This window comes from Bombus affinis, chromosome 1 (assembly GCF_024516045.1).
Source record: "Bombus affinis isolate iyBomAffi1 chromosome 1, iyBomAffi1.2, whole genome shotgun sequence".
Taxonomy (NCBI): Eukaryota; Metazoa; Arthropoda; class Insecta; order Hymenoptera; family Apidae; genus Bombus; species Bombus affinis.
Genome location: NC_066344.1, coordinates 1,440,543 through 1,454,995, shown reverse-complemented (window position 1 = coordinate 1,454,995; position 14,453 = coordinate 1,440,543). Strand labels below are relative to the sequence as shown.

The window sequence follows — 14,453 nt, the reverse complement described above, 5'->3', positions numbered from 1 at the left end:
TTTCGTGTATCTTCAGGAGAAAAGTAATCTTCAAGGTTTTCTGATTTTAATTTGGCACGTGAAAAGTCACGAAGAATCGAATCAATGGCGCATGATTCGCAGCAATAAAAGAAGCTTAATTTGCATCAATTAGCTCTTCCGCTGTGTAACATACGGATAAATTGAGAGATGGCCTGATTTTTAAATTCACAAATGTTGTTTCGTTTATTTCGTTGAACGCTTCTGTGTCATATTAACTGTAGAGGAAAAGAAACGGTTAACGATATAAATATAAACTGAACATGCATGTGAACGTTAATTATTTTTATTAAGACGATGAAAATGATATTTTTCGTTTAACTGATTGCTTAAATGCAACTGTTTAGTTTGTGAGTGTTTAAAGTGAGAGCGAGAAAGTTTACGATACAGCAGTGAGGATTACACTTCAAGTATAAGGAATGGAGTTCAAGATATGAAGATTAAGAACTTTGATGTTGCAAACTAAGAATGTAGAGAGCCTTTTTACAAAAGTTTACTCCCGTCTTGCGTCTTGAAAGTGTATTTTAAAAACGAAAAAATCCATTAAGGACAGGTATAACGTTTCTAATAGAAACGAATAAAATAGTAATAGTCCAAGATTCTTTAAATTTTCAATTATTTCTAAAAATTGTTATGAATTTGTCTTGTAAAAAGAACATGTAAATTTGTTAAACGGTCTTGGCAACAATTCATTACAAGATTTGGAACGATACGTGTCTCGAAGTAGTTACTTTTCCCTCATTTCTATTCTCCCTCCAACTTTCGTAACTTCCCAACTTCCACATATCATCGATAACCCATAAGAAACAAGAACAGTAGCAGCAATCGGGTTTCAAAAGTACCACAAGGTAACAAATCTAAACTGACGTTAAGATATTCGCCGGGAAGGCTGCCAAAATGTTTGAAATATATGTACGTGCCCCTGAAACCTCGAACAACGATCCATCAAAAGGAAACTGATATAAGAAACGCGACATATCGATCAAGTACTAAATGGCATTGATGTTTCGATCTTTTATTTCACTGTCCACGTACAAACGATCGTTGTTTTATGACTTGTCTTGAGAATCGTCGTACAATAAAATATCATTTAAATAAAAAATTATTATTAATGCATAAGTAGAATGGATCTATTATTGTTCGGCTAATCCAAATACATGGATTATTCATAGATCAAGCAAGTAGTGTAAATCAGTCAATATTCAACTATTGTTGAACCAAGTAGAATAGACTAATTATTTATTCGGAGAATGGCAAATATCCATCGTACGCAGAACAGATTAACTGTTATTAAACAAAGTACGATAGTGAAATATGACAACGCGAATACAGCATTTGTTCATCGTGAAACAGTAGTCTATATGATATAAAGTAAAATCAATCGTATTTGTTCTTATGATTTTCCACATTATCGTTGCTTCTTCTCTTATTATGTTCATCGTTCATTCCCAAACCTAACCCCAATCATTCTAAAGCCCTCACAAACTCACAGACATATCTATCACTGACAAATCTCTTTTAGCGGAATATACTGACACATTGCTGACGTAGTAACGATGTAGCACGTCGATGTCAATAAGTTAAGTACGCAGTAAACAGAATTAATCCACCAACGTGCTGAACGTTCATACCGATCAAACGTTACGTTGTTATCTCTAAACCGACTAAAACACGAAATATGTACCAAGGAAATAAAAATGTATTGGTCCACTCTAACGTAGATGCTCTTATCCACTCTGATAATCAAATGGATAATATAAAAGCTACACGAAGAAAGCTTTTATCCGGAAACCTTTACCAAAAATGAATCGTTTGAATTTTATAAAATCTCAAAGTTATAAATTGGACCGCCCTAATATAGGCAATTTATCGTTCTAATATTTCTAGTTTGAAATAAACGAGAGCGTTTCATCGTCCTAATTATTTCACGAGAGAGAATGTGTAAGATAAAGTCGGCTTATCTTGAACAGAATCAAGCAGGAATATTTTTCACTGGAACATCCATGTTTTCCAGTCACGTTCGCCCTTCATAAGGTAATACAGGCATGCCACACACATTTTTACACGTGTGCAGAAGACGAGGTCGCCGCGAATTGGTACGAGCGAACGTTAAGCCGTACATATTGACCGATGTGAAGACTTTTGAAGGAACGAGAACATTAATTTCGGCGTCCTGGCAAAGGAAGAAACAGTGTCCTTTTTTTTACTACTGCTACGTGGCCACGTGTAGCCAACAGAGGCGATATGAAAGCGACGATATTGTCCTGCTTTCGAACTCGTCACACGGAAATATTGCGACTCGCCGAGTTCCACAGAGCAATGAACTCTCCGCGATTTCCGCTTCCTGTTATTTTGATGTCTCAGGCGAATTGGTAACCGAGAGCACCGGAAGAAGGTGAAATACTGATAGATTATTGACTTTCGAAAAGTTTTATGCCGAATCATCGCTATTTCTGACAAGATTATAACTGTCGCGTTATATTACAGATAGAGTAGCTTATTTTGTAGTTTAAAACTCGCAAGTAAACTACAGATATTTATGCAGTTTTATATTTTTATAAAGATAATTAAAGAAATAGTTTTCAAATAGGAATTTACTTCGTCTATTAAATATGACACAATTATATCATAATGAGTGCGTCACTTTGAATATCTCACGTATTTTTACATATTATATGCATTTTACAGATTTTTGAAACCTTAAATTTTCCAAGAATGCATGAACATTTACACGCAATTTACTTATAAATAAGAAATTCATATTAAACAAGTAGAGTGGGTCTATTATAGCTCAACCAAGTAAAATAGATTATTTGTGGATCAAACAAGTAGTACAAGTCAATCATTCCATCGAACGATATCAAATATTCATAGCAAATAGAGCAGACCAATTATTGTTAAACTAATTATGCAATAATATTCTCACGGATCGAATAAAAAGAATAAAATCCATCGTATGTAAAACAGGTCAACTATTATTAACCCAAATAACACAAATTAGTCACGAATCAAGAAAGTAGTACAAGTCAGCCATTTGTTAGAAGTATAGTAAATATCCGTCGTAAACAGAACAAGCTGAGGAATTAATACGCAGACGAGGAAAATAAACTGGTCTCGGATCGTGTAAAAGTAGTACAAGTCAATCATGCGGTATACGTATAGCAAACATCCATCGTTAAACAGACAAGTAGCGTAATATAATCCTTAATCAGCGTTAGAAATACGTTACTGTATTAAACTCAGTTACGAATATATTGATACGTCAATGATTAAATATTATTAAAATTATATATAATTACTGCATTTATTTTTAAAAGTCTTTTTTAATGTTTCTAAATAAAATGGATATATAAGTCTCAATTGACAAGATGATAATAGATCGATAACTATTGTAATAATATTGCATTTAAAATTTGTGACAAATAAGTGACAATAAAAAATGTTGATAATAAAATATACTATTCCTTTTCATGTAAAAATACAGAAACCATATTTCTCATACCATATTTTTACATTAAAGTGTATTAAGGCGCTATAAGGAAAATATGGTAAGAGAGCGAAGGGAAAAGGAAAGTACTTTTCGTTTGAAAGCTGCTGGGCACGCTTTCTAGCCATGCCCTAGACGTTGAAATAGTAGACGTCGGGTCGGAAGATGTATTTGTACGAAATTGATGGTTCAGCTGAGAATTGTGGGAATGTGCTGATGTGATCACTTTGTTAGGAAATGTAATTCACAATAAATAGACATCTGTTTGCAAGCTATGAAGCATTTGCCGACATTAAATCAAATATTTCGTCAAGTCGATTTTCAATAAGTTTCTATGAATGGAACACAGTTTCATTCTAGCATATAGTAATCGAGTATTTCATTTTACCAACTGAGATTCAAATTATTAGTCAGTTATTGTATAAAATAATAGGGGCACTGCTCGAATAACACGATCAATTGGATTTGTTATTTCAAACTGTGTTGTACGAAACTTGAAACTCGTACGAATATACCGACTATATAAATAAACATACAAGCGTAAAAATGTGCGAAATTTAGAAAGAAAATCCTTCTTGCACTTCATTAACCTCTATTACAGCTATCATTAGACTGCAGATGTTCATGGTATTTCATCCCTTTATGAATGCGGCTGAAGAAATGGAACCCAAATAGAGACTTGTTCTACCCACTAAATATTATAACGAGCGCTCTACTTTGGATATCTTGTATATTTTTGCATAATATGCGCATTCGGTACATTTATCACCCACGCTTGTAAATTTTCTATAAATGTGAAATATCCCTTATATACTTTAATACTTTACAATATTATATTTAATATATATATATTACATTTTAATTCTTTACGGATTGTAAGCAACTGGCCAACGGCGTTAGTAATAAAAAGTGAAAATAAAAATTAAAAATCGCTAAGGATGAAACCATGTGCATCGTGTTACGTTTATCTGCCGTGTAATCGTATTAACAAATATCGTGTTACTCAAAAACTTAATTATAATTCTTCCATATATACCTGTAGGACTCGGTGTGAGCGTCATCATGCTCAGTCGAACTGAGTGCTGCGTGAAGTCATACTTATCCAGGAAGCTGGATCCAGAATGCTTGTTCTGTCCCTTCAGCTTGCCGCCTTTGCGCAGGAAGCCAACCGTGCGGTTCACGGCCTTCGTGTACTCGCGCACACCGAAATTAGTGTGCGGCACCACTAATCCGATCGACATTTTCGGTAACGATCCATTGCGTCGTCTCGACGATTCGTGCACTCCGGACTCGTTGATCGTTACCCTCCGGCCGCAATCGCCGGAGATCACGAACGTACCGAGGATCAGAAGGAGTTCGACTCGCATCTTTCCTCCTCGTCTTCCTTCCTCGACCTTGTATTTTTCGTCCGCTCCACGATTCTCCTGCTTCAAGGTCGATTAAACGTGAAAATTATTTCTAATCGATGGCATCGGAAAGCGAAGATACGTATCTTGATGATCCAGTCGATAGACACGAAGTTTGAGTGTCGAGGAAAGTAGTTGCATGATTCGTCGATGATTTTGGAAAATATTCACCTTCGACACGCAGAAGAATCTTCTTTTTCTTTCCTTCAAATCTTACTTTAACGTGGAAGATAAAATTTCTAGCAATTAGATTACTAACTACTGAATCACTATACCGAGAATCGTGTCGTTTCGACGATTTTTGAAACTTGTAAAAAATTTTTTCCGTGCTCTTGCCATCGTTCACGGAAGATGAGACATATTGCAATGAAATTGGTATCTTCTAGCACACGTAACTGATCAGATTCGATTTGCGCTGCTTCTCGTGCGTCATTCTTCGATATCCGATCGTCTGAACACTGATAGTTCCAAGATTGTCGACGATGCTTCCACAGCTTCGTCAGTGTATTACATGAAAATTTTTAACAACTATACACTGTAGTAGATTACTATCTAAGCGACAACTTGTTAATATATTTCGATGAAGGAAGACGAAATTTGATTTCACGCTGGCGATTATTATTCGAGATAACAAGAGGAACTCGGGAGTGGCAAACGGATTGCGCTTGCCTTCGTACGGACGAGATAACTAATATTTCGGAAGACACTGAAAAAGAAATTAATTGTTGTACGTAGTTGTTTTATTTTCTGAAAACGGTTGCCTTCTGTCGTTGATGGAGGCTCGAACAAATTGTACATCTTGTACACAGAAGTAAAAAGTACGTTTCGGTATCGAATAACGCGCAAACAGCAACATAGAGAATAACCAAAAACAAAAAAAAAAAACAAACAAATAAAATAGGCCAATAGGCTGCTGGTTTATGCTATCTCTTCTAACTAAACTTGTGCATTTTGGAGTTACACGAATGGAGGTCGTGATCTACATGGATGTTTTTTTGAGCTTCAGAGGTAGAAATTTATGCGTAACAGGTCACCCAGAAAATTTCTGCAGTTTTAAGCTTCTTTTTATTTTGGAACAGCCTGCGTTCACTGGAATGTAGTTATTTTGCTTAGAATATAAAACGGTACATGAGTTGTCAACATTAATGAAGTGCGCAGATACCTGTATTAATATGGCTGTATTAATATATTTCAATTACTATACATATATGTATCATTTAATGGAAGTTATTTTCATATCGAATTAAAGAAAAGCCGATTATAGTTGCCTAAAGATTCTTTGATATCCCAACATTGTAACTCCAGTAAACGTCAAGATTGACAAGAAGTAATTACTTCAAGAAAAACTCTACACCTTTCGTTTTGTATACACGTGACCTGGAGACCGCTGTTACGAGGAGAATAGAATTTAGTGAAACAAAAAGTTCTAAATAAGGAGAGGTCCATATTATTGTGCCCTTGGATATAAATTGTTTTGGGTCACAAGGTTTAGAAAGAAAAGAGCTCCGAGTAGATTTCTATTGCTGTTTCCTGCAGCCTTCAGCTAGAGCTACAAGGTTAACTTTTTTGGCAATGTTCTTTCTTCTAAATATATGAACGTGCTCCCTATTGTGTTGTAACGCTATAAGAGCGAGGATCTGGATCAACATACATTATACTTATACGTATACCTTTATTCATTTCAAAATATTTTTCTACTACAAATTCATCCACTCGTTCTTCTATCAGTCAACCTCAACAGATAAAACCTATTATTGGCACTCAAGATTAACAAGATTGGCACGAAGAAGAAATGGAGTCATCGAATTCGTTTCAATTCTATCTAAAATCGGGAGCTATCACTGAGATCATAATTACTCAAGATAATTCAAAGACAGAAGGTAATTAAAATCGTGACATCGACGCTAAAAATGACCATCGTCAAATGATCATCAAAACAGCGGGATTATTTAAACATGCGCATCGTGTGAGTAATGAAATTTCTAATCCACGTCGTAATTCAGCATACAATGACGCCATATAATATTTGTTCCATCACAGAAGACTAATCGAGAAAGAAACGCATTCGTATCGTCGCTAAAATTGCGAAAACGCAAGAAGGTGTCTCCTGGTAACAAAGTAGCGAGACTCCGGTTTCAAATCGAGAGAAACTCATTATGAGAGATCACCGGAAAGTTTTGGCGGTACAATCGAGCACAGCCCCTGCCCCTCCCCCCGCGGAACACCGATAAGATTGGCTGGAAGTAATTACGGGGTCCTCAATTAAGCCGACGCCCGATAATTTCATGCGAGGATCTGGAGCGTCAGAATCACAACGAAGCTAATTATTGAGATTTTCGTCAGGTCGGCTGACAGGGACCGTTGCTCCGTGTAATTCCACGTTAATTGGTAATTACGGAAACCTATCAAGCTCCGGCACTTTCAACCGCTCTTGTCGTCCCTTGTTTTCGTCCTCTTACAACCCCGGGCATTCGTTTCGTCCATTCGATTGCCTGTCTTCGCAGTAAACTACTCGTCGCGATCACGTATTCAACTTTCAAACGTTCCTTTCCAGAAAGAGTTGAATTGTACTTTTCGTAGATGCTGAGAGATTCGCCGATAGAAAAGAGACGATTTTCCTTCTCATTTACTCGAAGAATATTATCGTGCGTTTTCCAGCCATCTTCAGATGGATTTTGTAAATTTGAATGCGTTAAAGAAAGACGGTACGTAGTAGGATAATTGTTTACTAGCAGAATTCTTTAGTATTAATTAATCAGTTGTATCGAACGAATAAAAGAAATAAAATAAAATCGTTGATTAACAGGAGATCGTTATAATAGAGAGTTTCTTTTACATTCGGTAATTGTACGAGATAATTTAATTAGGTGATTTTATCGTTTTGACGAAGCAGTTGTAATTATAATGTATTCATTGTCCACCTGCAATTGTCTGATTTAATTTAATTGGCGTTTAATCCAATTCTATTATTTCTCTCGACTGTTTTCGTATGTTCCAATCATATAGTTGACTTCAGGTTGTAAAGAAGATAAAGATAGAAAGAAAGCTAGGTTGCAATTCGATAGTTTCTTATCGGAAACTAACTATAAACACATTGGATTGGACTAAAAAGTCATATTTAAATAGATACACAAAAACCTCTCAGTAGTAATAATAAATATCGTAACAATAAAGAATTATGAATCACGACTATTATCTCACGTTGATTGATCACTGTTCCGCTACTGCAAACTCCGAAAGAAAACATGGCAATTTATGTACAACAATATTCAAACGCGAAGAGCTATCGCACGTAAAACTATTTCAATTTATGGAACGACTTGTCCCCTTTGTCGATGGAAATCTTTCCATAGTGACATCGTGAAACCATAGATAGTCCGTTTCTCTTCGTTCGAGCGGTAAATGTAACTATGGTACATCGACGATGCCAGTCACGTGGAAAATTTACATGCACCATCAGTATACCGAAAGCCACTTCCTTTCTCTAAGAAAAGTCCTAACCTGTTTACTGGAGAGGTTAAATTTGTTTTCGAAATTTCTATCGAGGCGAGAATGCCCACGTTTTCTTTTCCCTTTTCTTTTTGTAGCGCATTTAATTTTCTATTGCACGCTGGCTCTAATGGATTCACTGTAATCGTGTCTTCACAATAGGGTGCGAATAGAACTTCGGTTAATTACGCAAGTGTAACGTTTCAGTGAATTGGATTCTTCGTTAACGCTGTTACCAGAGTTGAGATGAGATATTAGGTGTGTTGAAAGTATGTGTATATAAAGATTCAAGATTTTCTCGTCGGATGTAATCTTCGTGGAAGAAGGCCAAGCATGGGATACTTGGGTGAAAAGTTAAGTAGTAGCTATAAAGTGATTATAGATCAGTGCTTAACTTCCGTTGCTCTCTCTGCTTCTGCCGTAATATAATCTTAAAGAAAAAAAGAAAAGAAAAAGATACGGTCGAAGTAACTTGTTATTATCCTTTCGGATTACGAAGCTTGGCGCTTGTCGTTAACGTTGTCGTTATCCTGCAGGATAACCGAACCTACGTATCGTTATAAAATGCGCACCGTCATCGCTGTAGCTATATTCAATCGCTGGTTTAACGATTACACTCTAAATGATAGTCGATATTCTTTACTGAATTTGGTTGATAGTAGATGATATAAATTTGACGAAATATTATTATATTTGAATATGGTTTTGTTTGAAGTTTCTCGGATAATTAACGTCTTTGAACCGTGTCGCTAGAACAGTAAAAAAATAACGTTTATTTAGTGAGTATTTCCTTTATTCGCAATATCATCTAACCATCTACCCTGATAATCCAATCGATTAACGTTAAAAGACTAAAATTTCTCCTTCAAATATTTACCCTTATCTTTAGAAATTAATCTCTACCACCGATAGTGATATAAACATGAATACCAATTACAAGCGCAATATAAACATAGCTTCTACCATTATCGTTCATCAGCGAATGCAAACTCTGCTCTTAACACGATGCTCGTCTCTGCGAATGTTCATAATCAAACAAACGCCATGAGATTCTGGCCGGAAATATTCCCATTCAGGAATTCCTATAACACAACAGGATAGTAGAAAGTTGTATAAAACAAATATGTACCGTAAATGAAGATTGCACGTAACTGTGTCGAGTTGATTTTAGTTTACAAGCGAGAAACTAGCGTTAACGCGACGAGCCTCCGATATCAAGGATATCCGGCGTCCTCTGTTTGTTCCGAACTCCGACAAGTTTCCTTCGGCACGACGGTTCGGTAGTCGTGGAATTGCCAACGAAAACCTGGCTCGAAGTTGCTTCTGGTAAAGATGACGGGCCGGAGATTACTAAGAAGCTTGGGTTCGCCCGTCTCTAAGTCAAATTGTAACAAATCTGTACACGATATGGTCAGTAGGACGAAGCCTATATCTAAGTTTTCAAGAGGTTGTAGTTTAATCCGGGTTATTTCGTTACGTCGAATGAATCGAGTAACATTAACGAAGCACGGGGAAGCTTTTCGAATCCAATTTTCTGTTACTGCAAATCCAATTCGTTTCGTGAACGATGCTAGCAAGCTGGACGGCGATGATTATTTCTTTTAACGAGAAGAATAATTCGTTTTATGAACGTGAATGATGACCGCGCATGGTACTTGGGAGAAGTTAAGTTACAATAACGTTATAGAGTCGGCGGTAAAATTAAGCGGACGGATAGTGTAACGACGTATCGATGAAGTCTCGTGAAATATGATTTGTTTACGCGAAAACATAAATATTAACACTGCTGCGTCCTGTGTGTCATTTTTGACCGAGTCGCGTTTCTTTATCGTTAAAAAATTTCTTAAATTTGAAGAAAGTATGAAAATATGTTGATTACATTAATACGTCAATCGTATACCAAAGATTTCCTCAAAAAGTTAATATTTCTGATTTGACAATGAGTTCAAACTACAGAGAAATTAGAGGATCGCAGCAGGGTTCATTTCAGATAATTATTAAATAATTGAACAATAAGTAAATAATTAATATACCAGTACGACTAAATTGATACCTATTTTCATTATCTATCCATCTATTTTTGTCGCCGACTAAACGTAGCTCGAAATACGATCTGGGAAACGCCTGTGCAGTGGTGTCTCGTTAAAGACGTGGACTCGCCCATTGCCATCGACGTTTAGTTTCTGTTTCGAGCGCGTGGAAATTAGTCATGGTAACCGAGTTACGGTAAAGCTAATGTTTCTGGGTGGAAACTGCGTGAAAACTGCGTCAACCTGAACTATATCGCTCTATGTAGATTGGGCAGAAACGGTTCGAGTAAATATAAAATACGTTTCTCTTCGAGCCTTTGAACACGTGGAATTGGCTGACAGTAACATACTGATTGCTCAATCATCGAAAATGTGGCATTTGGGAACGGTAACGACTGCAATACTTAGGTTCTTTTCTAGCAAATATTATCACACTAAATAAATTTTTTTTACAAGAAGGGGCAAATATTTTCGTAACTTGAGATATTGCAATATTAGATAAAAATAAATATATTTGTATATTTATATGTTTAATTCAATTGTATATTTAATCGAAGCTTTTAAGATCTTAGCTTTCTACCAATCATCTAATATCCTAATGGTATTATACCGACAATAAGGATTGCATGCTTTATTACTCAACACGATTAACAAAACAAATGCTGTGAATCGAAGAGAGCTCTCTACATATTACAGTGTTTTCCAGCACTCGTAATCGAGAGTAATTGAAAGTTTCTGCTAGAACCGCAAGCGTTTCGAGCATCGAAGTTCGAGCGGAACACTCGAAATTATACCGTGTAGCAACGCCTTCGCCAGGCCCTTCTCCACGCGCAGTCGTAACCAAGATCCCTTACACTACGTCGAGTCAACCGAAACCAAGATAACTATCGATTTCCCTGTTCACGTCATACGATATTTCGGTCATAAGTATCAGCTGGGAAAAACAATTTTTTTATAATTATTGTAATTAAACAAGATGTAACAAACTTACTCTATGTATTTTTTTATTATTTTTCCAATATTTGTCGAGTGTTCTTTTTTTTAATCAAAGATGAACAATATTATTGTATTAAAAATATTGCACCACGTATCGTACGAAAATAAAAAAACAGGATTAACAAATTTGCTGGCGCGCCGTCGTTGTATAGTTCACACCATTCGGTTCAAAATTCGTTTCATCCAATTATTATATTTACTACGATCACGTAATCCATTCTATGTAATTAAAATACATTTAATTCTAACGAACTGTGCAAGAATCTGATGCATTCAATTCTCTCTGCAACGAATTGACTATTTTATACAACCAACACATTTATTGTCTATTACATACATATCGGAGAATTTAACAACGAAATTCGAGTCAACGTTATCAATTCGTTCTTCGCGCGCTCTCTTTCGCGCATGCGTTTTTCCTAAACCGCAAACGAGATCTCTCCAGTCTGGCCCGTGAAACGCAATTTCCCTAAGATAGATCAGATTGGATCTATTCCTGTCCGGGGTAAAGTGACGATAACACGATTCGTGGAAATATCCTGGTGTCGATGATACCCTACCAAGGATCTTGTCGAACACCGGCTGTTCAACGTTTCGATTTTCCGTCAGGATTACCAGATAAAACGATACCACCTAGATATGGTATCAGATGGAAAAGGCAGACTTGGAGGAGCGAGAATTGGTTTTATTTACGGCTGACAGCAAAGTGGTTGTTGCAATCGCTGACGTATAGTTGGTTTAATTTTGAACAGAGCACAAGCTGCATTCCACGGCAGACTGTGACGTAATTGTTGTAGTTCGAGTGAATTATGTTTGGTTTACTACTACGTAACCATTGTTCGCACCGATACTTTTTAACTGAAAAGAACTTTCCTTTGAGTAGAGTCGTTTAACTTTTGCACTTTGTTATGACGTGCTTTAGGAAATGAATTGAGCGTTGTATTGGCATCAGAAAAGCAGAATAGGACTATGAACGATGCAATATAACGAATGCATGCAACATTCATGTACTTGAATTATGTCTTTGTATATGTTCGAAGTAGACAAACAATTCTTGACTTCTGAATTTCATGGTGACCCTTATATCTTTTTATTACGGAACTGTATGTTTCCGTTTAATTAAGCGTGTTATTCATCTCGAATCGAGTTCATTAACCTATGATAAATTGGTGTGATCAGACGACTGTTTAAAAATATTTTCTCGTATAACTTATATTTAATTATACAAGCAACATATTTCTCGTATGGGGAAGTATAAGTCACATATGGCCATTTCCAGACAAACTGGAGAAAAGAAAGACAACAAAAATTAGTAAGAATAGTCTTCCATGAATCGACAAAAAGAATATATTGACTCGTAAATAGCCAAGTAACAGAACGTCACTACCAATGACGAACAAACATAACAATACAAACAAGTGTTGTCCCTACGAGGACTGACTATTGGAACCAATGTTTCACACCTGTATCTGCCAAGACAATTAGCGTATCTAGTGTACTCACATTGTAGCGTACAATACCGAGCAAGTAGTATACTCCTGTGACTGATCGGATAAGTCCTACATGCCTCTCTCCTTACTGAAGCGTGAATAGATACCACGTGTGATTGAGAATTGTAGTTATTTGTGCAGGTGTGAAATCGTAAACGGTATATGAAATATTTCTTTTTTGACAGGTATCATATATAACGACGCTATATATGCATCGTACGAATCGGGTCTTGCTGAATGCATTGTGTGGAAGAAAGTATAATACAAATCCACAACCGGATTTCATATTTTTCTTTTATTGTAATTTTTTATTTAAGCCATTATGTTCATGTTTTATCGAATTTCGTTTCGTCGATCGATTCGGTCTCTCGTCTTTGTTTAAATCTATAGAATCTGATAATTGATTGAGTTGTTATTTAAATGACGAGGAATCTTGATATTGAAAACCGCCAAATATATTTTTAAATAATTTATAGATACAGAGAATGTTCGCAGGACGCTCGGTACTAACGGATTCGCTAAGACTGTGTATGGATCGCTATTAAAATCGCTCGAGACTGAAACTGAAAAACTGATATTGATTCGCACGACTGATTCACTTCTGGAGAACATGGTCGTTTATTTATACTAGTCGAGGAAGTACCGGAAAATTCAAATTCGTCTTCGTTTGACGATTGCACGTAGCAGCGACATTGTTTTTGCCCGGAGCTTCTTTATTATTACTTTATGTATGTCCTAACGATGTTGATATTCCGAGGCAAAACAACAACATGATTTGAATTATCATCTATTTCATGTGTCGCTACAAGATTGATAAAAGGGAGGCTGCGAGTTATCACGCGTATTATAAATATTTGTTGTAAACACCAAAGTTAAACGCTCGAGTATATGGAAACTCAATGAATAAACTCCAATTTAAATTTATCATTTGTGATAAAATTTCAGATGAATCTCATGATTTGTACACGTGTTAAAATGATCGATTAAATATCCCTTAGATATCGTCGTAAACTCTTACGAAATTCCGTTGTTGGGAAATTTGGTAATACGTGAAATACATTCGAAGATTTAGCTGATGCTCGAAGTTTGTGAAAATAAAATTCGCTTATCTGAAACAAAATAAGCTTACACCGATAATTGAATCGCAAGACACGTCTACGGTTTATGCTGAATTATACATTGCAAATCGATATTTGTGCGATAGGTAGGTATTACGATACGACATATGTATGATCACTCAACAGCTCGAACTGGACATTTCGGAAGAGAAATGTCCTCGCAGCGAACTTTTCTGACTTACGGTTCTGACAGTTACGGTTTTAGCCATATTTCATGGATTCGAGTTTCCAAGATCCCTATATGGTTCGAGGCTGTTTTTGAAACACAATACACGGACAAAATTTCAAGCCCTAGTTTAATGCCATTTTAAAATATAAATAATATTTTTGTCAGAATGAAGTATATCGAGTCTTCGAATTTCTATTATAAATTGTATTTATTTTACATTTGGTATTTTACATATTTTAGTATTTGTGCT

The 14,453-nt window shown here is 36.0% G+C and overlaps 1 protein-coding gene across 10 annotated transcripts in view; it reads right to left on the bottom strand.

Annotated features, from left to right (window-relative positions):
• Positions 1-14,453, bottom strand: part of LOC126915803 (glutamate receptor ionotropic, NMDA 2B) — a 360,824-nt gene that overhangs the window by 92,122 nt on the left and 254,249 nt on the right. For 2 of the 10 annotated variants that reach the window (XM_050720886.1, XM_050720895.1), the window contains exon 2: positions 4,542-5,617. The exons of the other annotated variants lie outside the window; for them this stretch is intronic. In XM_050720886.1, the coding sequence (XP_050576843.1) occupies positions 4,542-4,872 (331 nt within the window). In that variant the 5' untranslated portion in view covers positions 4,873-5,617. The remainder of the gene's footprint in view (positions 1-4,541; positions 5,618-14,453) is intronic. 10 annotated transcript variants of the gene reach the window in all.